The sequence below is a fragment of the Ambystoma mexicanum genome, chromosome 1q (assembly GCF_040938575.1).
Source record: "Ambystoma mexicanum isolate Mex_15411 chromosome 1q, UKY_AmexF1_1, whole genome shotgun sequence".
NCBI classification, from domain to species: Eukaryota; Metazoa; Chordata; class Amphibia; order Caudata; family Ambystomatidae; genus Ambystoma; species Ambystoma mexicanum.
The window spans coordinates 1,266,881,824-1,266,908,240 of NC_090922.1; the positions used below are offsets into that span (position 1 = coordinate 1,266,881,824).

General features: G+C 46.5%; 2 protein-coding genes across 4 annotated transcripts in view; one reads left to right on the plus strand and one right to left on the minus strand.

Annotated features, from left to right (window-relative positions):
* Positions 1–2,048, minus strand: part of MYSM1 (Myb like, SWIRM and MPN domains 1) — a 1,148,256-nt gene extending 1,146,208 nt beyond the window's left edge. For both annotated transcript variants that reach the window (XM_069642083.1, XM_069642079.1), the window contains exon 1: positions 1,796–2,048. Coding sequence is in view for 1 of the 2 variants with exons in the window: in XM_069642079.1 (XP_069498180.1) it covers positions 1,796–1,857 (62 nt within the window). In the remaining variant the exon portion in view is untranslated. The remainder of the gene's footprint in view (positions 1–1,795) is intronic.
* Positions 2,049–2,786: 738 nt separating this feature from the next.
* Positions 2,787–26,417, plus strand: part of OMA1 (OMA1 zinc metallopeptidase) — an 821,003-nt gene continuing 797,372 nt past the window's right edge. Inside the window, exon 1 of one of the 2 annotated variants that reach the window (XM_069642087.1) lies at positions 2,787–3,111. The gene's annotated coding sequence lies outside the window, so the exon portion shown is untranslated. The remainder of the gene's footprint in view (positions 3,112–26,417) is intronic. The other variant, XM_069642086.1, reaches the window with a different exon arrangement.

Here is a 26,417-nt window from a genome sequence, read left to right on the forward strand (position 1 = left end):
GGGGGAACGAGGAGCTAGTAAACAGTTACGCAAATGTAACAATTATATCTGTTAAATGTGATGTAGATGTCCCCTAATGTTTATTTATAAATTGTCCCAAATGCACAGAGTTAAATTCAGATGGTTTTGCTTGTTTGGCATCAGTTGGCCTGCGGAGCCAAATGTAGTTCCTGGTAGCTAGCTGCTGTTTTTAAGATAACCAGGTTCTTCTAGGCTATAAACAGGAGCTAAATAGCTCCCAGCTCCCCTGAATTTTAAACCCTGCATGCTAATCCATATGGCTATTGCCACCAATTCCTGCCTCTCCTCGCCCAAAACTCCTCCTCACAGGAACTCTTTGAGCTTGTTTGCTTTAACCAAGTCTTTTGATTTGTTGAAACATATGTACGGATGTCCGCTCTTCAAGGTGAAGGAGCGTGCAGCTGCATTTTTTCTCCATTAAGATGTTTCAGTGGAGCGATGGGGGGTGAAAAGATGGGAGACTTGTGTCATTGCAGCCACTTTATTTATAAGCACTCTTCGTGTCCTTCACTTAAGTCCAGTTAAAAGCAAGCATTGTCAAAATCAAAATGTTTAACTTGTGCCTACATAAAAGCCCAGACTGTTGGCATTGTCAATGCTTGCTTATGTTAGCATTTATTTCTTTTGTCCGAAACGTATTAGCCAATTGGCATCTTCCTGCACAGTTGATAAACAATGAGGTTTATGATTTACACTAGCCATGAAGTAAGGTTTATTATGTCATGTTATAGGTTCTTTTACTGCACACGGTTGCCACCTGCATGGTGTCTTTGTGTTCTGGTGGTTCTGTAGAGCAAGGGGGGATAAGCTAGTAAGACTGACCTGGAGAAAAGAGCAAGAGAGCTGTGATGTGTTGTTGGCAGCTTCAGTTCGGTATTGGTGGAGTAGTTGAGTTCAGTTTTTTATTGGCAATGATTGTGACAAGAGTGTGTACTGCCGTGTGTGCTGCTCCGTTTCAGCATTTGTTGTAGTCTAATTGTCTCAAGCTGCTTAGGTAGCGATTTCTGTGAAAACTGTGCCAACATGTATGTTTTAGTCATGAATTTGGCTTGGCAGTGGTGCCATTAGGTTTGTGCAGTCCTTACTATAGGCTGTTAGCCCAAGTCCGTCTTGTATGCATCTGATGAACATTGTGTCAAGCTCGTGGTACCCACCCACATCATAACTAACTTTAGTCTATGACAGCTGGTGAGCTAAAGGGTTGAAGACCTCTGTATTACAGTTGAGATACGTATTGACATGGTGAGCTTAATGTAGCAATCTAAAATTATTCCGGAGCGAATAAAACATGTTTCCATATTATTTTCCCACTTTAGCAGAGTATAACACTATGACATGATTCCTGCAGATGAGCTGAATAAACCCTTTTGACAGGTTTAAGATGTTGCCCTGCCGAGGATACAAAAGTATAATATTGTTTTTTTCATTTGCACTAAATGAGATATCGATGACAGTGTGGCATGATCTTTTATAATAAGACGTTTCTTCGGCACATTTACTTCAGCTAGTGAGATGAAGTCACATGCGTGAGTGCATAAGGGAGGATAAAACACGTTAAAACGGGCAATACAGACTTGATCCCCTACCGGTGGCCGTCGAGTAGTTTTTTGTTGTATATTCTGGTACCTGTAGCTGTACTTGGCACGTTAAGAATTTCAGACTACAAGTACCACAATGCAAGGTCCCAAACTACAAAAACCGGTTTAGTAAGATACCCGACACAGGAGAAGCTCCTTCTTTTAGCAGACGAACATAGGCTGCGGACAGTGCTCACCGTAAAGGAACGGCTTCAGACACCTCATCGCCTTCAATATCAACATCTGCCTCTTCCGCCATAGCCACTGCGATCCCTTCCCTCGGCCCTAGTGGTGTTTAGGACCCATCGCTTGCCAGAAAACATGACAGTGTGAGCGAGCAGCACGTCAACAGCAAATCACACTGCTGGAAGGAAAAGGCAGTAATGCAAACCACTTCCATCACTAAAGCCGTAGGCCATGCCCCCGAATCAGACAGAAAAACAAGAGTATAGCTTTAGCCAATGAGGTGGCGAGACTTGCTTTCTGCCATGGAAACCAAGGAAGGACACACGAATATCTTAACCACAGTAGCCCAGGCTCATTCAGCGTATTACAGAAAGATAACGGCCATATTGAAGTGTTAAACTGGCATTGAATGTTACACTGGCAATGGATACTACACCCACTTTTTTTTCCTCTTTCCTGCAGGCTGCAAAAAAAACTGGTCTTACATGTTGTATTCGTTTTTAAATGCATAATCTATTAAATACAAACTTTAAGCTAGTATAAAATGAATTACTTTTTAACAGATAAAGTTTTCATTGAAAACACACATTTGTAAAAAACAGTCATGCATTGTTTGAATTTTATTGATAAATTGACTGAATAAAAAAAAAAAAACTTGCTAAAACGACCCTTAAGTGATTATGGCGATTCCAACCTTACTTCGAGGTAAATCCAACGAGGGACCGAAAAGAACACGTTTTAAAAAAATAAATAATATTCCATATTTCGTATCGATGCAATAAGAGATCCCTAGAAAATAATAAGCATAGAGTTTGCGTTTTACGATGCCTCCAGTGTTTACATTTGTGGTATTTCAAACACTTAGTAGTTCGGTGTATATTTTGTATAAATAATTCTGATCGATTCACTGAAAACATTTTAGAGATTGTGTCTCCTTCCTCTGGGCTGCCTTGTTCTGTTGTGGAGCAAAAACGCAGATCACCTTTTCTTGGAAGATGGCGCTTTTCATTCACAGTCGCCAACGCTTGCAAGCAATCTCCCTGTGAACGATTTCTGAAAGACTGACTGGGGAAGGCACGACCTTGCTGTCACAGGGGGGAAACTTGTCTTGAACCGAAAGCCATGTGTTTTGGTGGTTAACGAGGAAGTGGGGGTTGTAGTGGGAGGAGGAGGCTTGCAGCTGAAAGCTCTCTGATCCCGGTTCCTCTCGTACGGGCATGCCTACTGACGTTTGGTCTATGCGGTGTGAGTGCCGTTTTCAACGGAGAGGTGCACGGCAGTTCAGCATGTCGGTCTGAACAGACTCACAAACAGATGCAAAGTTTTGGTAAGTGTTTCCTGATCCATAGCTTTATCATTGTGCGAAATGGAAAGAAGATCCCACAAATTTTTAAAGACATTTTGTTTATAAAACAAAACAAAGAAAACCTTTATCTAGTCTCAGACTGTCACATTTGCAAAGTGGCAGGGAACGTCATGATCATGCTGGGTTGCAGGAAGAGAAGAAAAAAGCTCCCTCAGGGAAGTCCAATGTTGCACATGTTAGTCTGGAGTCCTCTTCAGATCGTTCTCCACCGGTCATCACTGAGTTTGAGTTCTTCAACATTATGATTCTATGTCACGACTGGGAGGCTCGGATTATGCTCTACTCAACTCTACTTCTTAAGTAGACAAACCATTACTTTCACTTTACACAAACTGTCAATGAGCTACAACATCCATGAAAACAGAGAAATGTGAAGTTTGTCTCTAATTGGTTTATCTTTCCACGTGATCTCAACAGTCCAATCACGTCCCAAAGTCTATCATAAACACTCCTGTCTTTTTTCCTTCTTCCTCTTCCTCTGCTGCTCGAGCAGCTGCAATAAGTGAATTTACTTTATTATTCATATGGTGAGTGTTACTGTGCACGTTACATAAATACTTAACACATTGCGCATAGCGACTTGGCGAAGCTTATATGCGAGATCAGCGAGCGCGATGGGGCTCGACTCCGGTTCCCAGCTGGCTGTAGGAGGCGGTGCGGCACGGAATTTCGATCCAGGCGCGACCAGACGCTAGGAGGTTCTGGTGTAGGAGCGTTACTTCCGTATAGGATCGCCTGAGCACACAGGAGAGTATAATCGTTCACCTCCAGGTCTGGACGGGCACTGGAGAAAATTCAGAACAACAGGGACATCAGCTCTGAGAGGCACGTCAGAGGAGATTATCTCCAAAGCCTCATTCTCGACACGCCACCTGCTGATGTCACTGCAGGTTGAAAACTTGCAAACAAATAGGTGCGTGCGACGTGCACAGTCCCAAGCAAAACTGCAAACACTCCAGAGGTCAAAGACCAAGGAGTAGCTCCCTACAGATGGGCACAGTCCCAAGATAAACTGTGGATTATTGACTATCAGACCTGCCTAGCTACAAAGAAAAATAAAGTGACGGGTGCAGCCCAAGTATTCTGCTTATTAAGAGACGAGACGGGCAAACAGCATGAGTAGGGATTACTCTGAAGAGCACTCTGGCGGTCCTTACGTAAGTGGCAACAGGATGGGCCAGGCTGTCCAGAGAGCTATTAGTGCTGGTAAAGACCCGATGCGGGAAAGCAGGGGCATTATGGAAGACCTTGTGACCTTCCCTCAGGGCATGGCAGAGTTGAGGAGAGAGGCACCCGGGACCTAGAAGGGAGAAGAAATAAGACCTTCAGGACACGTGGCTCCCAGATCCGCACAGGTTTGCCACACGAGAAAGGGTGGTAAGAGAAAGGTAAGGTCATGGGCCAAACATGGCCAGGATACCACAGAAGATTCCTCTAAGATGAGCTACCTAAGCAGCGACTAATCAGAGACGGGCGCACACAAGAGTCGGTAGACTCCACATCTGGGGATGTCAGAAAAAACAGAAGCAAAAAGAATAAACCTACGGGCAAAGAGCCTCAAGGGGACAAACTTGACCCAGATGCTTTAATTCACACGAGGTCCTCCTGAATGGAAACCTCCAGACAATATTACAGCCTATCTGAAAAGAAGGCGGAGGGTGCCTTTGAGCAAAGAGACAAGAAACAAAATGAGGGCGGAATGCCCCAGGCGCAGGTTGCCGGAGGGGGTGACCGAGAGCCCCGAGATTGACGATCGCATGATGACCTTCTTGGGAAAGTATGGTAAAGACTTTAAAAAAGGCATCTACCGGTCTTGGAGGATGTGCCAGAACAAGCTGCTCGATGTAGTTGGGCCAATCACAAAGGTATGGGAACTGGCAGAGGAAGCCAAGCAGAAAAAGGAGGCTAGGCGAATAGTTCCATCGTAATGGAGAGAAGTCGTTCGATCTTCATTAAGATCGACTCCAAGTGAGGGGAACTAGCCCAGTCGGAAGCAGCGGCGGCTGCCAAGGGTAAATTGTTTCGTGAGACATTCATCAAGGACATGGCAAAGTTTGCTAGTACATATGCCACTCTAGATAAAGCCCCATCTTCCCTAAAGAAGATCTTCAGGAGGAAGGTTTTCTACAGGGCTGGCAGGGGCGGCTTGGCCAGCTGTTCTTCTCACTATGGGCAATCTGGCAACAGAATATACTGGAGAGAGCAGGATGACCGGCGAGCCAACTCCTCCCCATCCAGGGGAAGGGGTTGGGGCAGGAGCTGGAGAGGAAAGGGCAAGCATCAACAACAAAACCCCAAAGGTGTGAGAACAATTCCACTAGTGTACGCACAAAACAGACATCCCTCCAGTGGGAGGTGGGTCATATAGAAAACTAGAGGGCGATATCTTCAGACTCCTGGGTTTTACAGACGGCAGAGGGTTTCCTCTTAGTTTTTTGTAAAGAACCAGTACAGGTACCCCTCTGTGACCAATCGGGCTCCGCAGAGAAGACAAATTGTTGCTAGATGGCGAGATAGAAAAGTTGCGGCTAAAGAAAGCCATCAGACCGGCAGTTGGAGAACAAGGTTTTATAAGCAACATGTTCTTGGTGAAGGGCAGACACAAGGTCAGGCCAGTGATCAACCTCCGGGCACTAAATGTGTTTCTGGTATACAGGCTCTTCAAGATGGAGGTCATCCATATACTGAGGCACATACTACAGAAAGGAGACTTTCTGGCTCGGATAGACATCAGAGATGCATACCTGACAGTCCCCATACATCAGAGCCAATGTCAGCTTCTTCAATTCTTCTGGAAAGATTGGAGATGGGAGTTTACATGTCTCCCGTTCGGCCTAGCACCAGTGCCATGGCGATATACAAAGCTGGTGAGGCCACTAGAAGGGCACCTCAGAAAGCAGGGTTTCAGATTGATCATATACCATTATGTGCCAGGACAGAGAGTTGCTCTGAGAACAGGTGAAGATCACAACATACTTTTTACAACAATTGGGGTTTCTAGTGAATTCGGAAAAGCCAGAGTTGACCCCAGCCCAGTCGATGGAGTTTCTGGGATTTATTTTAGATACTGTGCAGGACGCTCTCAGTTTACCACTAGAGAAAGTGAACTCTATCAAGAGGGAGATAAAGATCATGATGTCGAAGGAGGTGATATCTTTGCAAGGACTGGCCAGGGTAGTAGGCCATCTGTCATCTTCGATTCAGGCCATTTTTCCCCAGGCCCCTTCATTATCGGGTATTACAAAATCTAAAGATAAAACACATCAGACAGGGCCTGTCATACGAACAAAGAGTCCCTATTTCACAAGAGGCGAGGATGGAACTAGAGTGGTGGTATCACCACATCGAAGTCTGCAATGGCAGGGCAATATTTGGCTCGTCCCCGGACCTTATTATAGATTCGGATGCCAGCCGATGGGCCTCGGGGCCCCGGTGTGGGAATTTGACAACTGGGGGAGATGGACAGAGGAGGAGCTAACCCCCCACATCAATTTTCTCGATCTGTTGGCAGAATCATTCACAGTACAAGGCTGGACACAAGAAAGTGAAAAGTGCTCTATTCTTCTCAAGATGGACAATGTTTCCAGGGTCAGAAACATCAACCGACTTGGCGGGACACGATCCAAGATGCTGGCAGAGCTAGCAAAGCCATTTTAGCATTTATGCCTCCAGAGAAGAGTCAGTTTAACGGCAGAGCACCTGCCAGGTGCACAGAACCAGATAGCGGACTGGAATTCGAGACCCCTGAGGGACTCCAGCGATTGGAAACTGGAGGAGTCAGTCTTTCAGGAGATCATGAGACGGAGAGGTCCCTGTCAGACAGATCTGTTTGTTTCGAGGCTGAACAGGAAACTATCTTGGTTCTACAGTTGGAGGCCAGACCTGGAAGCATCAGCGACGGATGCCTTTCTCCAGGTCTGGAGACCAGCGACAGAATATGCATTCCCTCTTTTCGCCATGATACCACGAACGCTGGCACAAGTCAGAAGACAGACAGACGGAGAGAGGGTGATACTTGTGAGTCCCGGTTGGAGAGGTCGCCCTTGGTTTCCGGATCTGTTGGAGATGTCGTGTGATACTCCAATTATGCTACCAAAAAGAGAGGACATTGTGCTGGGCCCAACAGGGGAGAGGTATCCTCTAGTCCAGGTAGGTAATCTGAGTCTGGTAGGGTGGGCGATTTCGGGAGAGCCTGGTCCAAGCTAGGTCTTTAGGGAGAGGATCAGGAATTCATCAGAGAATCTTTGGCTCCCGTAACCAAAAAGGCATACAGAGGTGCATAGCACAAGTGAAGTAATTGGTGCATGAAGCGGGAGGTACAACCTGTTTGTACAGATATAGTTCATGTGGTGAACAATCTAGCTAATCAAGCGGCTCCGAACAAGGCTTACAGAACGATTAACACTTCTAGGTTGGCGATTTCAGCCGGGCACAAATATGTCGAGGGTAACACAATAGGCAAGCATCCTTTGATATGTAGATTAATGAAAGGAATTAAGAGTTTGAGACCTCCAGCTCCAAAACATTCTCGAAGTGAGTGTAGTGCTGAGAATGTTTGAGGCATGGCCAGATAATGAAGAACTATCCAGAAAGGCTCTTTGGGTGAAACTAGCTACATTGCTGTGTTTAATTTTCTCCAAGAGGGATTCTGTGTCAAAGCTTTGGAAGGGGCAGGAAGTCCTTTATATAGAGAAAGAGATCAAAACTGTAAATTATGCAGCATTTCCACACCGACCCAGAATATGGGCCTCATTACGACCCTACCGGTCCGGAAAGAACGGTGGCGGTAAAACCACTGCCACCGTTGTTTCCAGACCGGTTGATCAGGAGTCCTGCAGATGGAAGGTGTCACTCCCGCCAGGTCTGACCTGGTGGGTTTAACACCACCCGCCTGCAGGCGGAAATGGAAACACTGGCTCCGTCATAGATGGAACCGGTGTTTCCATTGTCCCCATCCCCATGGAGTCCTATGAGACTCCATGGGGATGGGGACTTGCACAATTCTGCCTCCAGAATTCCCAGGTCACCGGGGTCGTAATGACCCAGTGATTCCGGGAATCACAGAGGCGGAATGGTAATACGAGTCTGGCGGTAACCTGCCGGTTTTCCCGGCTCACTTCGCCGGACTCGTAATGAGGCCCTATGTCTGGTAAGATGCCTTAAGGTCTATAAGAATGTTGCAGCTCAGTATAGGCCGGCAGGCAAATCTCAATTATTGATGGCGGTCAAGGAGTCCTTCAGGGCAATATCATCAGCGAACCTAGCGAGATGGGTGAAATGGTGCATAAACCAGGCAGGCATTTATGTGGATCATTTCGGGTCACATTCGACTAGAGGGGCCATAGCGTCCACAGCGTTCAAGATGGGACCACACTTAGAAGAATGTTATGTTATGTTACTTTGCATTTATATAGCGCCTTATATACCATTGGTATGGTCTGAAGACGCTGGTAGGTTGAACGCCCTTGGGAACCGAAGTTCAGGTCAATAGAGAGAGTAGAGAGATTCAAGGTGCGTGTGAGCACCAGATATGTGTGCAGCTTGTGCGGTATTCGGGTAATAGCTGCTTCTTAGCGGTAGGTGTGGTGGTTGAGAGGTCAGGAGTATGTGTTCGTTCTGGCAGGATTTATCCAGATCGATTGTGGCTGCGTTAGGCCTGAAGAGAACGCCTGGCTGGGGGGTGGGTAACCAGCAGTGTTTATTTAGAGTGATGGGGAGTATGAGGCAGAATGTTGGTATTAGAACAGTTATACCGAATGGTGTCATAGTATCTCTGTGTTCTAGTTGAGTGGTGGTGTAAGGAGAGAGTAAGCATGGTGGTGTGATATGATGTGATATAAACTCTTTTGAACGTTCTCTGCATTCCAGACCATACTATATACGTCACGCATTTCTATCACCTTCGTGCACCCCAGTTGGCTCCACACCCTCCGGCCCGATTGACGCGCTCATGCACTCGAGTCAGCCCTACACACTCCAGCCTGCCCTATGCATGCACTCCTGTCAGCTCCAAGCATGCACTCCTGTCAGTCTCATGCAAGCACTCCTTTCCGCCACACGCACTTCTGTCCGCCACACGCAGTCAAATGCGTTCTATTTACCCAGAACCGTTTCGTGTATTCCAGGTTGTTTTATGCACTCCATCCATATATTTCTTCCGTAGCATCATATTTCATTCTTTCCAGCCACCTATGTTATACGTTTCACCCATATATGTCACTCGTTTCGTCTGTATACGGCACCCGATCATCCACCTGTGGCACCCAATCCGTCGGTATACGGCACCCGTTCAATTCACATATGTCGGCTTTTCCGTCAATGTGCATCACCAGTTCCATTCACATCCGGCACCCGTTCAATCCATACATGTGATCAATTCCATTCACATATATCAATATATCATTTGTTCTATTCATATAGACTCCATCTACAGTCTTCACTCATTCCGTCTGCTTTATGCATTCAGCATCTCTACGCACTCATCCCCTCTACGCACTCATCCCCTCTACGCACTCAACCCCCTCTTGCGCACTCAACCTCTCTTGCGCACTCAACCCCCTCCTGCGCACTCAACCCCCTCCTGCGCACTCAACCCCCTCCTGCGCACTCAACAGCTCCGCACTCATCCTCTCTCCGCACTCATCTGCTTTGTGTACTCATCCGCTTTATGCACTCTTGTTTTCCACTCATTCAACAGCAATAAGGTCATTCGCTGATATGCAGTAATCCTGTTCTATATATTCATTTGCTCTCTACACTCATACGCTCATCTGCCCCATACGCTCATCCGTTCTATACATTCGCCAGGTCAGTACATTTTCTGCATCAGCGATCTACACACTCTCCGCACTTCCGTATTCATCTGCTTTCCACACTCCTGCGCTCTGCATACTCATCTGCTCTACATACTCATCTGTTCCACACATTAATCCGGATTATGCTCTTCCGTTCTGCACATTCATCAGTTCTACACACTCCTCGTTTTACTCGCTTCTCTGTTATTTACGCACTCATCTGCTATACATGCTCGTCTGCTCTACACACCCAACCATTCTACACACTTATCCGCTCAGTTTGATCATCTATTCTATACACTCATCCGATCTATTCACTCATTCGATTTACACACTCGTTTGAACTATATAGTTATCTGTTCTTCCACTCATGCATTCTTCCACTCAGCGCATTCATCTGTTCCACAGGCTTCATCAGTTTTATCTATTGCATCCACGCCATTCACTTCGTTCACTCCTTGTGCATTAAGTCCATTTCAGGAGTTTAAGTCTCTTTACTGTTTCCGTATGATTTATTCTTATTAGCCATTTCACTGCTTTGATTTACTTTTCTCTTTTAATTCTGTTTGTCCTTCTAGCTTATATTGTGGGTTATTACCTGATGCAAGAAATGGACAGCTAGTTTGTTGGATTGGTGTCATTGAGATGCTGTTGGTCTGTTGGGTTGGCTTGCTACGGGTTGGTTTTAGGGGAAGAGCCAGGTTTTCAGCAGTTTGTGGAAAGACATTAAATCCTCAGGCGGATGTGGGGTGGGAGTGAGTTCCACAGCGTGGGGGCCAAGGCTGAGAATGACGATCCGCCTAATCTGAGTTTGTCTTAGGTATGACTAGTAGACCAGCTGAGCTTGATCTTAGGGTGCGTGGGGGGGGGATAGGGTTTTAGTTTGTCTTGAAGATATTGAGGTCCAGTTTTATGCAGTGCTAGATGGGAGATGCATAAGATTTTGAAAGCCACTCTTCGTGCTACTGGAAGCCAGTGCAGCGTCTTAAGGGCTGGGGAGATGTGGTCTCTTGGGCCGAGTGCAAGTAGCATTTTGGGTGCCGCGTTTTGAGCCCTTTGGAGTTTATTCAGTTGGTACGCGTGGACTCTGAGGAATAGGGGGTTTGCGTAGTCGAGTCTTGATATAACGATTGATTGAACCGCGCAGAGTCTGTTGGGAAATGAGAGATCTGGAAAGATGGGCCTAAGGGTTTTAAGGTGGTAGTGGCAGGACTTTGAGACGTTGTTTACTTGGCGCGAGAGTGTTAGGTCAGAGTCAAGGGTGCATCCAAGATTTTTCACTGAGTTGGAGGGGTCAGTGAGTTGCCCATGGTGGATGGCCAGGGTAGTGGGTGTGGAAGAAGTTCGGAGTTGCCACATACCATGATTTCCGTTTTGGAGGGGTTTAACAAGAGGTGGCTTTGGGTCATCCAGAGTTCTATGTCAAGGAGGCAGGAGGCCAGGTTAGGTCTGGAGTTGGGTTTTGAGTTCATAAGTTTTAGAATTAGTTGAGTGTCGTCGGCGTAGTTGTAACACAAGATGTTGTGTGAACGAATTATTGGTGGGAGGGTGATCAAGTAGAGATTGAATAGGTGAATTCGGCGATGATTTTGTGGAGTTCTTTGCTTGGGCTTTTGCAGTTTAGGATTCGGGAGTTGTAGTGGGCTTTTTTTGCTTTCCGGATTTCGGCCTTGCCCTGGGTTTTGTCTTTCTGCCATTTGCGTTCTAGGTATTTATATAGTTGTTTAGTGGTCTTCAACTCAGAAGTGAACCATCTGGGGAAGAGGCCACGGCGGGTTGATGGTTTGCAAGGGGGTGTGAGCCCCATCAGAGATACGTTAAACCATGAGTCAAAGGTGTCTGAGGTTAGTTGTTTAGTGAGTTGGCAGGTTGGAGGTGGAGACTGGAGGAGTGCGTCGGCTAGGTCCGGGACGATTATTCGTTTTTTCCAGCATTTGCGTAGATTTGGAGGTTCAGATTCGAGGACGGGAAGGGGGTCGGGTGAGCGAATGGCAAAAGAGAGAATGAAGTGATCGGACCAGATGATAGGGGTGGGGGGTTAGATGAATCATGGTGTTGGAGCTAAGGATGGCATCAAGAGTGTGCCCTTTATAGTGAGTCGGGCCATTTATGTGGGGTTGGAGGTTAATTGCGTCTAAACCGTCAACCAGAGAGTGAGTCATGGGGTTGGTGGGGATGTCGAGCCATATGTTGAAGTCTCCAAGAAGGGTGAGGTTGGGATGGTTTAGTTGAAGGGTGGCAATAGAGTCACAGAGGTGGTTTGCGAATTGTCTATCGTAGCCAGGGGGCCTGTAGATTATTAGGAAGCTGTGTGAGAGCGACAGAGAGAGGGATAATTTAACAAGGAGAGATTCGCAGGAAGGAATGGAAGGTTGGTTGTTGATGATTGAGGCGTGGAAGAGAGATTTGAAGACGAAAGCATTTCCACCTCCTCTAGAGGGACAGTTCAGGGGGACGAGGGAGTAGTCAGGGGGGAAGGCTTCATTAGCGATTGGTGCGAAATCATCAGAGAACCAGGTCTCGGTGATGAAAACCAGGTCTGGTTTCTCCGAGGCGAGGAGGTCAAAGATGCAGTGTCTGTTTTTTGCTACGGATCGGGCATTAAATAGGACGCAGTTCACATCGGTACTCGAGGTTGGTCTCGGAGCTGGAGCGGAAGGGGGTGGTGGCGGAGAGAGTGGAATCTGGAGAGGGGGTGGGTGGATAGGGTCGGTGATGATCGATGGGAATAGTGGGCGAGCAGAAAAATTGCCGGGCTTCAAGGCGGGATTGGGTGGCTGTGTGGGTTGGGATGATCGGGATTGGCTCGGGGGGGATTTGAAGGAGGGGTGTGGACGGTTAGGAGTTTCAGTTGTAGTAGATGAGAAATCGAGGGAGAGGGGTTTCAGGAAGGGTGAAGCCCGGGGGGAAGGAGGCGATTGGGAGAATGTGGTGGTGGGTCTCGACAGGGGAGGTGAGGAGTACTGAGAGATTGAGGGGGACCAGGTACGTTTCCTCTTTCGTTTTTTTTTTCTGGGATTGGAGTGTGAGAGAGGGTAGGGGGGTCAGAGGGGGAGAGGGGGAGAGGGATGCAGCTTCGGTTCTTGCTAGGGCTAGGCGTGTAGTTTTTAGGGAGGGGAAAGGGTGCGGTCGGGGGGGAAGTGCCAGTGGTTTGTGGGCAAGGCGGGGGTGGATGAATACAGGGTAGGGTGTGCCCGGTATGATAGTGAGGGGAGCGGGCGTGGTTAACGTTGGCCGGTCGGTGGTGGGGTTCGGCGAAGGAGTGGACTTAGGGTGGTTGGCTCGCCATCAAGCCCCTCTGGCTTGGTGTTTGGAGAGGGGAATGGTAGGGAATGCGAGCGAGGGTGTGATGGCAGGCAGATTGGGAAGTGGGGGCTGTCCAGGGTGGTTGTTTCCGACAGGCTCTGGTGCACTGGGTGCACTCATTTGGGACTTTTAGGTGCAGTCTAGGAGGGTTTTCTAATTGTATTTCTAAATTCAGTGGGGGCACGCTATTAGGGACACTTTCAAGTTCAATTTGCACAGAGATAATATTAGACTATTAGGTGTACTTCTAGATTCAACTGTGCACAGAGATGATGTATAGGGATGATATTAGGTCTATCTCTAGATTCAGTTTTGTATAGAGGTAGTGTTAAGCTATTCGGCAAAGTTCTGGATTCTACATTACACAGATAAACTATTAGGTATACTTTTAACTTGGACTTTGCGCAGAAGGGATATTTAGGCACGCTTCTAACCTTAATGCTGTCATCTACACTTCTAAATCTAGGCACAGAGAGACTAATTCGGACACTAGTTAGATCAATTAGGATACGCTAATAGGCACATTTCTCTCTATTTGACTTTATACAGGCAAGGTATTAGGTACAGTTCTGGATTCTAGAATCAACTTTGCACAGAGAGGTTATTTGGGAGATTAGTTGGTTCAACCAGGCACAGTATTAGACTATTAAGATATTGGGCACACTTCTAAATTCAACTTTCGCAGAGAGTCTATTGGGCACACTTTTAAATTCAACTTTCACCTATAGTCTAAATTCAACTTTCACAGAGAGTCTATTGGGCACACTTTAAATTCAACTTCTAGGTGCACTTCTAAGTTCAGCTTTCACAGAGGGGCTATTTGGGATGCTTCTAAATTCAACTTCTAAATGCACTTCTAAGTTCACCTTTCACATAAGGCCTATTGAGCACATTTCTAAGTTCATCTTTCACACGGAGGCTATTGGGCTTCTAAGTTCAACTTTCTCAGAGGGGCTATTGGGACACTTCTAAATGCACTTCTAAGTTTAAATTTCACAGAGCCTATTGAGCATATTTCTAAATTTAATTTTTTACAGAGAGGCTATTGGGCACGTTTCTAAATTCAACTTTCAATGAGCTGCTATTGGGCACACTTCTAAATTCAACTTTCAATGAGCGACTGTTGGGCACACTTCTAAATTCAAAGAGAGGCTATTGGGCGCACTTCAAAATTCAACATTCAATGTGAGGCTTTTGGACACACTTCTAAATTCAAAGAGAGGCTATTGGGCACTCTTCTAGATTCAACTTTCAATGAGCGGCTATTGTGCACCCTTCTAAATTCAAAGAGAGGCTATTGGGTGAACTTCTAAATTCGACTTTCAATGAGCGGCTGTTGGGCACACTTCTAAATTCAACTTTTACATGTATACGACTGAGTTTCCAAATGTAATTATATTACAGATATGGGAATCTAGAAATTCTAGAGATTCTGAAAGCGGCAGACTGGTCAAGTTTCAAGAATTTTTATTATAGACCACTTGATCACGTGGCTACGTTGGTGGTTAGTAACCTTTAAACGAGCATAATCCAAGCCTCTGAGTTTTGACATAGAAAACAGATTTTAAATACATTCGTAATAGAAAATCATGATTCTATTAAAGACACAGAGGCCAAGGACTATCTCACCTTTTGGATTGCAAAGATAGTTTGACATGACTGAGAATTGGTTGTTGATTATGTAATGATTCATGGTAGTTCATATGTGATTTATCGCTCTGAGATTGCCCACCCGTCTTGGGATAGTTGGTTCAGTAATTCTGTTTATGTTTTAACAGGTGCAGACTCTAAACCTATTGGGTTCATGAAGAATGATGGAATTCGTTTTTTGGGAGTTCAAGCGTTTACCGGTTGGGACGCAGGTTTTCAGTTTTCGATCAGCTACAGAAAGAGGAAGAAGGCAACAAAACAGGAGTGTTTATAATAGACTTTGGGACGTGATGAGAGTGTTGAGATCACGTGGAAAGCTAAACCAATTAGAGACAAACTTCAAATTTCTCTGTTTTCATGGATGTTGTAGTTCATTTGACAGTTTGTATAACGTGAACGTGAAAGTAACGGTTTGGCTACTCGAGTAGAGTTGAGTAGAGCATAATCCTTTGCCTCAGTGTCTTTAATAGAATCATGACTTTCTATTATGAATATATTGAAAATCTGTATTGTCCTTAGTGTTAGACTCGAGCAGCTTATCATTAAATGTCTCAGGGTTTCCTGCTGATCCCTATCTTGCAGGGAAGGGCAGGATCAAACATCGTCAGCGAGTCCAATGTAGGGAAGATATTTAAACGGAGCTTCAAGAAGGTAGGATGGTGGAGTGGGCTGGGAAACTTTGTAAAATATTTTGGTGGAACATTGTAGGCTCTTTGCTCCTTTCAGATCTCTTTTTGCAGCTTATGTTGGCATCTAGCGTGCTCTGTCAGTATCCAGTGTGTCTGCCACAGTTTTGTTTTCGCCATATCTGGATTTGTGATAAGTTTCTTTCTGATATCCGAATATGTGCCATGATTTCCCTGCACCTTTCATTCCAAGCCATCAGCTGGAAGTGTTCATGCGCCGCCCAGTTTTTTAATATCAGGTATGGGTCTGGAGTATTTGGTATGATTTTCGGAAGAGAGACAGAGTTTTTCAGATTGCAATTCTGTGAATGGAGATTAGGGTCATTTTGTGTCTTATTAGCGCAGGTGAGACTGCTTTTGGCAGCAGTAAGACCCATCTCCTAATGTATTCCTCAGTCGCCATGGAAATGAGAGCATTGCCTCTGCTCCATATGCGAGAATTGGAACTACTTACATCTTATAAAAGTCCAAAGTTGATTTTAATGAAAATGTGCTGAATTTCTTGTTTATTGCCATAGCTTGACCGACTAGCATTTTAACTCTGATTCTCAGGGCTAGTTGTCTCAGCTTATCTTCCTCACTCGAGCTAATCGTTACACCAAGGTAAACCATCTCTTTCACCAGTGGGACTTTGACATTATTCAAAGTCCATTTGAAGCCACCTTTGTGTCTTCCATTGTTTTCTTTTGTTCTATGATCACGATAGCTGATTTCACTTCATTGATTTCCAAGCCGTTATTTTTAACATAATTCTGGACCAAGGCCAACCTCTGCTGTAGTCCAATGGTTGTTCGATCCTTAATAATGAGATCATCAGCCTATAGAAACCAACCTAAATAGGAATGGTTGATTTTTGGTGGAAAGGCTCTGGCCTCGTTTAGGCTTTTGTGTAAGTTTGAGAAAAACAGACTGAAACGTGTTGGTGCTAGGGGGCAGCCTTGGCTTAGCCCTCTCTCTGTTGGGATCTCCCTTGAAAGCAAGCCATCCAAGCTCAGTCTTATTTGGACTTTCGTGTCTGTGTAGAGTGCTTTTATTACTTCCAGTAGGTCCGATGGACTAATCCACTTTAAGAGTTTTTTCCAAAGCAATTTTCTATCCACACTGTCGAAAGCCTTTTAGAGATCTATAAAGGCCACATATATTTTTGTTTTTTGTTCTTTAGTGCCTTCAGTTTCAAGAGGTTGACCAAGAATAAATTCGAATCCATTCCTACACCCTTGTGGTGTTCTTGTCTTTTTGTCTCACTCGCCCATGCCTGCAGATGTTTTAATAGTATCACTGCAAAGCGTTTCCCCAGAATGTCAAGCAGAGCAATTGGGCAGTAATTATTTGGGTCGGTTCTGATTCCTTTTTATAGATTGGTTCGACAATCACCTTTTTCCGCGATTCTGGGATCTCACCACTTTCCTGGACATCCCTGAAGAGTTTTAAGATAAACGGGGTCCATGTCACTTGGTCAGATTTGATGGCTCTGTATGTCACGCCATCAGAGCCTGGTTGTCATGTCCCGCTCCCCCTCATGGTCTTTATGGCACAAATGGAAGAGGATGCATAGCAGGATCATTCTCGCCCTTCCTAAAATAGATCAAATATGTTTCACAGAACTGAAGCTACTTCAGCAGTCTAGTTAATTCCAAAATGGCGGCCTTCCATTTCCACTCTGCTCCCAGAACCATATAAAACTACTCACCATCCACAGCCCATGGCGCTACTTCTTTCTGGCTTCACAAAGTCTGTAAGTATCTTAGCGACGCCTCTCGCTGTTTCCCTTTATCACTTCCTCCCTGTTTCCCATTCCCGCCTTCCTTTGTTTTTCTTGTCACGCTTTCTCCCTGTCTTTTCCCCTCCTTCTTGAATCCTTCGTCCAACCTTGCCTGTTTGCTGGATGTCGCCCAAAGTGCAACCCGTTCCTCATTCAACATCCTTGAAGCACAACCCGTTCATCACTTCGGAACTATCTGCTGCTGCAAACATTCATTTTAGAGCGTACGCTACCTGCGGCTCTTACCGTGCTGGATGATCCAGCGCTTTACGCTGTGCGTTCCTTTCCCAATTTCCTTCAAACGGAGCGAACGCTGTAAGTGGCTCTGCCGTACAGAATGACCCAACGCTTCATGCTGCTCATCCTTTTCCCTTTTTCCTTAAACGGAACGAACGCTGAGCACGGCTCTGCACGTATAAAACAGATGTCTGCTTAAGCCACTACTAAGATTCATCAAGGATTCACAGAGCACGTACTTTTGCTTGGGTTTTCTTCCCTAGGAGGGTTTTCCCTGTCCTAACTTGAATCTCTGGTTTATTTGATTCGGGATTGAGTGGGGAAGGAGAGGCCTTTCCGCAATCAAGCCTCGACTTGGACCTCAATCTCGGGTGAGTGAACATTGTGTAGTTCTCACTGTTTGCATTTCAAGTCACTCAGTTTCTTACGTAAATGACACTGGTGCAGAGTCACCTATTGCTGTTTTGATTAGCTCCTGCAGATCCAATTTCATCCATGGATATGTCCCACTTTCTCCCTTTCTTTTGGTACAACAGCCTAGTTCCCTGATTGGCCAGCTCCAAATAGATCCTCGTAGAAGTTGACCCATTTTTCCTCTGTTACTGCATTTGACAGCATTGCATCCTCAGGTGTTATTGACTCATTTATAAGTTGCCACATACACCTAATATTTTCAGGGGTCATTTTTCTGGGCATAGCTTCAACTTCTGTCTGATTTAGTTGAGCTTTGTGGAAAATCAGCCAGTTTTTGTTTTTTATGTCTTTTGGCTTCTATATTTTTTATGAGATTTCGATGAGCCGATTTTTCCATAAATCAGATCTTAATTTCACCTTTTTGTTGGCTATCAATGCATTGCATACATGTTTATGGACCGTTTTGATCCTGCCATGTTTGTTGAATTGTATCTTGTAGTCTTGAAATAGAGGGATGAAATTTACGCCGCCACCTAGCTCTCTTTGCCAGGTGTATTTTTTCAGGATTTTGCCAATATCCTTCTGACCGATCCAAACCCGATGTCTGCCTTCTGATATGGTTAAGGCCCATGTGTCTTTTTCTTAGCTTTGGGCATCAGATTTATGTCCATTGTCAACTTCAGAATGGAGGTGTCGCTTTTTGTCGCTGCTTCCAATTTGATTGCATGGTTTCTGGCCTCTTGGCAGGCAAAGATATAGTCTAAGGTCTTGAGTTTGGATCCGTTGATCTATGGGTTTTTTCCCGGAAGGTCCCCTTTTAATTGCCCATTTAACATTTGCAGGTTCAGGGAGACCATGCTCGTTATCCAGGCAGCAGCTCTTGCATAATCCTTATTGCTCATGCTATCAAACTGTGTAATGGGATTACCTCTTCCATACAAACAGCAGATATTGAGATCGACATATTGGAGGTTTGGAGAGGGATTTCATTGGGAGAGATCCCTAGGCCAATTCCTTGTTTGATGAAAATTATGAGGCCGAATGCTGGTCTGTCTTTTCCCCCCCTATAGGCTGGATTGAGATTCACACCATACCCATCCACAATATTCATGTCTCTTGTAGACAAATGAGTGCATGCTTTCTTACATTTTGCTGGAGTTGTAATTGATGGTTGAAGCCTTTTGTATTCCATGAGATCATCGTTAACTGGCTGTTCTCATCAGATATCCAAAGCTATTCGTCAAGCTCCTCTTGGTGTTTTGCTGAGTGCTGAGGCCACGTTTCTTTGTTGATAGCATCTTTTGTTTTTAATGACCGTTCTGGCTGCTAATTCAATCAGGCTTACTGAAAAAAGTGATCCTTGGAGGTTGAAAGGCTCTCCTATCTAATTTGCTCTTGGAGAGAGAGTTGGAACGTTCGCCTTTTAGTTATTTGTCCAGTTTCCATGATCCCACAGTGGCTGGCCGATGATTGACTAGCCTTTCAACCATTTGTTGTTTCCCCTCTCTAAGATCGATTCCTCTTTGAGTGGTTAGTAGCCTGGGTTAAGCTCAATTTTAGTGTTTCAGCAGCTCAAATTCCAGTGGCAGAAGGGAGTTTGCCATTTCCAATAGTGATGACTTTACTCCATTTGAGTGCAGATTAAGAATCACTTTATCTGTAGTTTCTTCCTCTTAGAATTCCACCGTCTTGATGTCTTCTGTTTTTACAAATCGACATGGCGGTATGAGATGGAACAGTCTGGCAATTTTGTATCAGATCCTCATCCACTTTAAAGAGGTGTTTTAGATGGAGACAATGTGTTCTGTTGACCCTCCTTCCTCCCCCCATTTCCTTTTTCCATTTGATCGTATCTCAGACATTGCAAATTGCTTCCTTTTTCTCTGTCATGTGTCAAGTGTGGTTACTGGCATTCAACGGTTCTCCTAACTCAGGTTGGTGAGTAGGAGGCTTGCTTTTTGCCAGTGCTCCTCTGTACCTATTGTGTGTGTGTGTGTGGGTGTGAGTTTGTATGTGTGTTCGTATGAGAAAGGTGCAAACCTTTGGTAGTTCGCACCTTTCTCATGCGAACGATTTGCGCGTGGTAATTTCAGCCGCCGGCAAATCACTCGGATTCGTAATTTTGCACACGGACTCAAAGCAGCGAGTTTCAATTGATGTGAAATAATTTTGGAAAAATGGCTTTGGTCTCTGTGTTCCAGGTTGGTTATTGCTATGCTTGTGTTTTGACCAGGAGTCACCCGGTATACGCGTTGCGGTGATCCGGATGACTCTTCCGTAGTAAGCAAAAAAAGGGAAGCCTTTTTTTTCCCTTCATGGCTGCCTGCGGTGCAAAGCGGTGCGAGGCAAGGTCTGGGAGCGGGAGGGGATTCAACAGCTCCCAGCCACCCAAAATCTAACACTCAGAACACATTACACACACGCTGCCCTGTCTCCAGTGGTTTTGTAGTGAAAGAGTCGCCGCCTCCAAAGCAGAAAATAGTCTGAAAATACATGCGCAATCTGTCCCTGCACCTAACACTCAGAACACACTCCGCCCAAGAAGCCATAATGCTTAACCATTTGCTAAAAAAATGTACTTAGTTATCTTGACAATAATACAATCTTGGAGTGACTGGACTCCTTAAAGTCACATTTGGGTTTCCTTTTAAGAAATCACTGGTAACAATGGAACTACTGTCCCAGATCTCATAGGTGAATTAGTTAATTCAGATTCTATGTCAAGGCCAGAGGTTTGGATTATGCTCTTCTTTCTTTACTCAAAACTCGAGCAGCATTACAACAGCAACAATATATTAAAAATTCAGCACAAATAAAGAACTACATTTCCCAAGAAATTGTCAATTTATGATATGCTAACTTGATACATGTGATACGGCCAGCTAATCCTCTCACTGCCAGTCCAATAACTTTCTCTACATCCCTTTGTCCTGCCTCTTTCTTTGGTGCTCGGGCAGCAGTTAACTACTCATTTAAGTTAAGTTCTAATTACATTTAAAGACTGAATGTATGAAGTGATATTGATACATTTGTGTGAAATTGGTGTAATATTTGAGAGCGTTCGTGCTAATTACCCAGAGGGGTTTACGACAGAACATCTCTGTGTAAACCCCAGAGGGCAGGAGGCGCAACGGGCCAGGAAAATATCCTGGACCAAGATCCTTCATTATGGGGCCGGTTTCGCGCGGAAGACGACCAGTGTGATGGGTTTGTAATTCCTGCGATGACCAGTTGTCCTTTCCGTACGGAGAGCCCCCTTGAACACAGACTAGGGACAGAGCTCCCGGATGTACACAGGCAGAGCATTCAGGAAATTGATAAGAAAATAAACATGGCGACATAGAAGGGGACAGAAGGCCCTGCATCATTTAACAAGGGTGAGCTCAGCACCCATAGTGGTGTAGGAGCTCGCATTGAGGCAAACTAACGCCACTTGGTGACGAATACTAATAAGTGTTTCAGGGAACAAATAAACTGCATTAAAAGCAGGGATCCAACAGACAAAAATAAGGCAGCAGTGTATGGATAACTACAATTCCCAAGGACCCTCCTTCTCATTTCACAAAACCTACCCTTTTTAGTTCACCACAAACGTGTTATATTATAACCTAATACGAGGGTTATAATTCCATGTAACACCTTTTCCCCATCCTACCACACAGAAAACTTAGAAACTCTACCTCTCCCTTTTTCCAACACAAACACTTTCACGCACCATTAAAGACAACGGACTAACACTAGAGATGTTTACCGAACATGTCCCAATACAAGGGCAGGCAAAGTCAGGCAATTGATCAGAATCACACACACACCTGACACCCTTTCCCTTCCCCACAGGGATAAAAGGTGAAACAAGAGAGAACAGTACGGTGGCGCTGGAGAGCCTGACCGCAATGGCGGCTCTTCTGTGAGCTTCACAAAGAAAATCCAACATCTAAGGTGGCAGTGGGAATGCACTCATCATTGCAGGAGACTTCCTAAGTCCCCCCCGACCTAATGACACAAGAAATTCTGAGGGAGAGGACCCCCAGCAGTTGTAAAGCAACAGCTGCGCCTGGACGGGAGTGAGGCCACAGCTGTGAGAGAAAGCCGACCTGACGACGGCAGTGGCGCCCAAGACCCATCAGAGTACCCGACGGTCTCCCCGGACCCAGTGGATGGCTGTGAGGTGGGGAGGGTCGAGGAGAACCACCCTCACGGAACAAAGGCAATAGCGAAGCAGCTCGGAGGTAGCCCCGCTCGAGGGCTGAAAACTTAACATCGGGACAACGCCACCGAGCCAAGGTTGGTGGAGCTGTGACGGTGAGAGTGGAGGGGAAGCAACCTCTGCTCTTAATAGCTCTGAAGGCATCTGAAACCCCTGAGGGTAACCCAAGCTGGCCGGCAGGCTGACACGAGAGCTCCGAGTGGAACTGGCGAGTGGCCAACACAGACATTACGGGCGCCCAACACCGACCTGTGTTTCCCGCCCGAGGAACGTAGGGTGAGTGCCAAGCCTGCGCAGCGGAAACCCCCAGGCATATACATCCACCGAACCGAGGTCCGAGGCGGGGGCAGTGCGGAGCCCGCTCCGGGCCCTTGTGTGTACAGCACCGGACAGGCCCACCGACATGGGGGCAGAACCGGCGGGTGCCTGCAGACCCACACAGGGTAAATGACAACAGCGGCACCTGCCGTGCTCGACCAGCAGCTTGGCGGGCTCGAAGAACAGCTGGCCGCCGGACATCGAAACGGCCCCGTTGAAAAGAGGAGAAGCCTTCTTTTCACACCCTTCTCCCAGCGAGGACACTGGCTCTGAGGCAGCCATAGGTGGGCTGAGGATCGACCCAATATTGGCTGGGCCCCACTGAGGGTCCGGAGCCCTTGCCCCCTGCATCCCCCTCCCCTGGCGTGGACTCGATACAAGAGCTAGGGTTGGAGGCAGTCTGGAGCCCGCCCAGCGGAGCCCCAGTATTGGTGCGACAGCGAGGCTAACCAGCCATCAGCCCCTTCGTAATCCCACCACTTGGAAGCACTCAGGGCTGAACCACCACAGCACTCATAAGCCCAACGCTGCTCGGAATCCAGGGGCTACGGAACGGCACTGTCTTGTAAAACAGCACCAGCAGCCGGCAATACAGCAATCAAAGGATACGCTTGGGGATAATATTCAACGGCATAACCACTTCGCCAAGGAGAGAGGAGGCGGAAAGCCACCGAAGCAGCAAGCAATCCAGGGGCCACACACACTCACTAAATCTCCTGGCAGGTGACGCAAGAACAAAGCCAGAACAACTTCCTAACGACCAGCTTAAAATCACCCTTCTAATACCCCCACACGGCCAGAGCAGAAAGCCCTAAAAAAATATAATATCCAGGTCCTGACACCCACTGACCAAGGCACGGAGCAACGGCATACAACAAGCAATATACCTATGTGAATGCCGCAGAAGACCGAGCCGGCCGGTCCAACTGAGCAGCGCACAACGGTGGTGAACATCTACCCTCCCCACTAACCTCTCTCCAGGAGGGCAATGCACAGCATCCAGCCTGGGCGAGACAGACGTGGAGAAGCAGAGGAGCCAAGACTCTGCGGCAACAGTCCAGAACTCCAAACGAGTGACGAGGAACTGCTCCACAAGGTCACTTAAGCGGAGGGTGAAGGAAGATCACTACTGGGCAAACCCTCTCATAAATAGTGCGCCACAAGAGTGAGCAGAATTGGCGCGCTCGTCGAGCGGGGGGCGCAGACCTGATTAGCAAAGCGATGATCAACATTGATTTTGACAGATCAACGGGCAAGACTCCCGAACAGAAACCACTGCCTAGACTAAGCCAAATCCGATCCAGCACCCATAGGCTGGTTGGATTGGCATCAGTAGTTGCAGATCGGCACTGAGGCACCTAAAAGCAGATTTTACATCTCAGAGCCGCAGGAGGGGCTTGAGCCCCCTAGGCTGTTGGGATCTCCCCCAGCTGGACTGATTAGTGTCCACAGGCGATAACCGCTGACAATGGGGAAAGCGTATTAATTACAATGGAAACTTCACTTCGAGAGTGGACCCTCTACCAAGTCCCCCAGACCACAAATTCAACCTTAATCCACAGAGACAATGGCGGAACCTGAAGAAAATGTTGTCCCGGTCGCAGAGGTAGATATCAGAGAGATCCTGTTGGACCTTAAATCCGGCATTGCTACAACACAGACTAGACGAGCATGGCGACCGCCTGGACACAGCAGAGCAGAGGATATCTGGGCTGGAGGCCGTACTGGTAGCCAGGGTGTCGCCACTGGAGGCTCAAATGAAAACGGTAACGGCCAAAAACGAGGACCTAGAGGGGAAAACCCGCCGTAATAACATTCGCTTAGTCAGAGTAAGCGAGCGGCAGAGCTTCCACAAGATGGGGGAATTTGTGGAGACGATGTGTAAAGAATTGTTTGGGGAGGTTTTAATGACTCATTTGTTTGTAGTTGAAAGAGCCCACTGAATACCTACCACTCATCCGATTTTGGGAGTGGCCCGTGCACAATCATGGTGTGGCTCCTCAACTACTTAGATCGTGCCACAATTCTTCGATTAGCCAGGGAAAAGGGAGACCTTCAGTACGACCGAGACAATATCCAAATATACCCAGACTTCTCAAAAGCAGTACAGATGTCACGTCGGTCCTTCGCAGAGGTGAAAAGATGTTTTCAGAGACTGTAAAATTCAATATTCCATGCTCTTTCCGGCAAAACTCTGCGTCCAACACGAAGGACAAACACAGTTATTCACCTCACAGAGCAAGCTCATTCCTCGACAAGATTGATGGCCAACCACCCCGCAACAATCTGAGATCCAGGAGAGAGGGCAGCCCTGAAGTCGATCAACACACAACAATTAAGGTAGCAATACTTAGTTCATTAGTTATTGAAACCCAATAAACGAACAAGCAAGGAACAGTAACAAAGCAAACACCACTGATGGCGAATACGCTTTGATAATATGACTCAAACAACTTAGACGCGTCTATCCAATAGTCAGGAATGTAGCTTGCGGTCTCGGCCGGGCTCTAGCGCCCGTGCTCAGCAATGCATAAGGGATATGGGTTAAGAGGGTGTTGGGGAGAATTCTCATCTTATGGTTAATTTCCCTTACCTATAGAGACCCCAGCAGCTTTGCTGGATTTGAATGGTTTGTTTTATTCTCCTGCTAAGAGTGAGACTCTTTTTCCCACTCTTAGGCATTTTTGCTATGTGTGTTCTAGGCTATTTTTGTGTTTAATGTCTATGGGGTTCTTCTCACCCCCATAGGAACCATCTTTATCCATATGTGTTACACAGCACCCTCCGTGCAGTGACACAGGGGTGTCGTAGCAACCCCCAACCATAGACTCCATACCCTGGAACTGACTACTGTCTCCGAGGGCATGTAAAGTCCCAATTGAGTTTACATGTCAATTTTTATGAACTAAACCAGTACAACCCAATTTACTATGGAGGTACTGGGAAGGGTTAATAGTTTTTCCCTGGTGTTCATTTTCGAGAGGGTACCATACAGTCCCTCTCTCAAAAGTTTCTGGTTGGTGGCAGTGGTTACTACCAAAAATATTCGACCGCAAATATTTCCCTATGGGATTTTCCCATTGTTCGAGGCTACCACATTTACTGACGGCCTCTAACATACCGCCGGTTTATTTTTATATTAACTTTACTCTGGTAGGTTTTTTTTTGCCAGAACCTTAATATAACTTATTTCTCGTGTCTACCTCTAAACTCCTAACCCAGGTCGGGGATCCTTTGTTCGTCTTTTTGGCGGGCTTCTGCCAAGAAGCCCTCCTTTCGGCGCCACTGAGTCTGGGGTGGGTCCATTGTGTGGGAGAGGGAGTAGGACCCCTGAACCGGGTAGCCTCAGCAACCCAGGTCGCACTCTGTCCTGATAGGCTGGAGGGTCTCCCGCCAAGATGACCACTCCACTTTGTGAGTGACAGCTAGGCTGTATGAATGGGGATCTTTTTTCATAAAAGCAGGGTCCTGAGGACTGGAAGAGCAAGACGTCGCCACTGGAACTAAGAAGCCAAAGAGGGGAGAAGCCAAAGACATCTGTAACGACGGAACCACCTGTGAAGCCTGCTGCAGCGTCTCACCACTTTACTCCACACGACGAGTGAAGATCTTCATCTGAAAGAGCCTTCTTGCCTTGAGGTGGGGCCAACCAGTTTGCCAATCGCCTTCCTGGACCTGCCTTGGTCGAATCTCCAGTACCCTGTACTCGGAGACCGGATAGCCAGGCACCCATCCACCCGGACTGTGATTTAAAGGAGCGTACCTTTTATTCGTCGGGCAGCACCGCGGCTGGTTTCATCCCTGGGTAGTGCAGTAACTCGAACCTTCCTCCATGAAGAGACCCTCTCTTCCTCTGCTGGATCCCCCGAACTGCAGGAAGTACCAGGAACAAC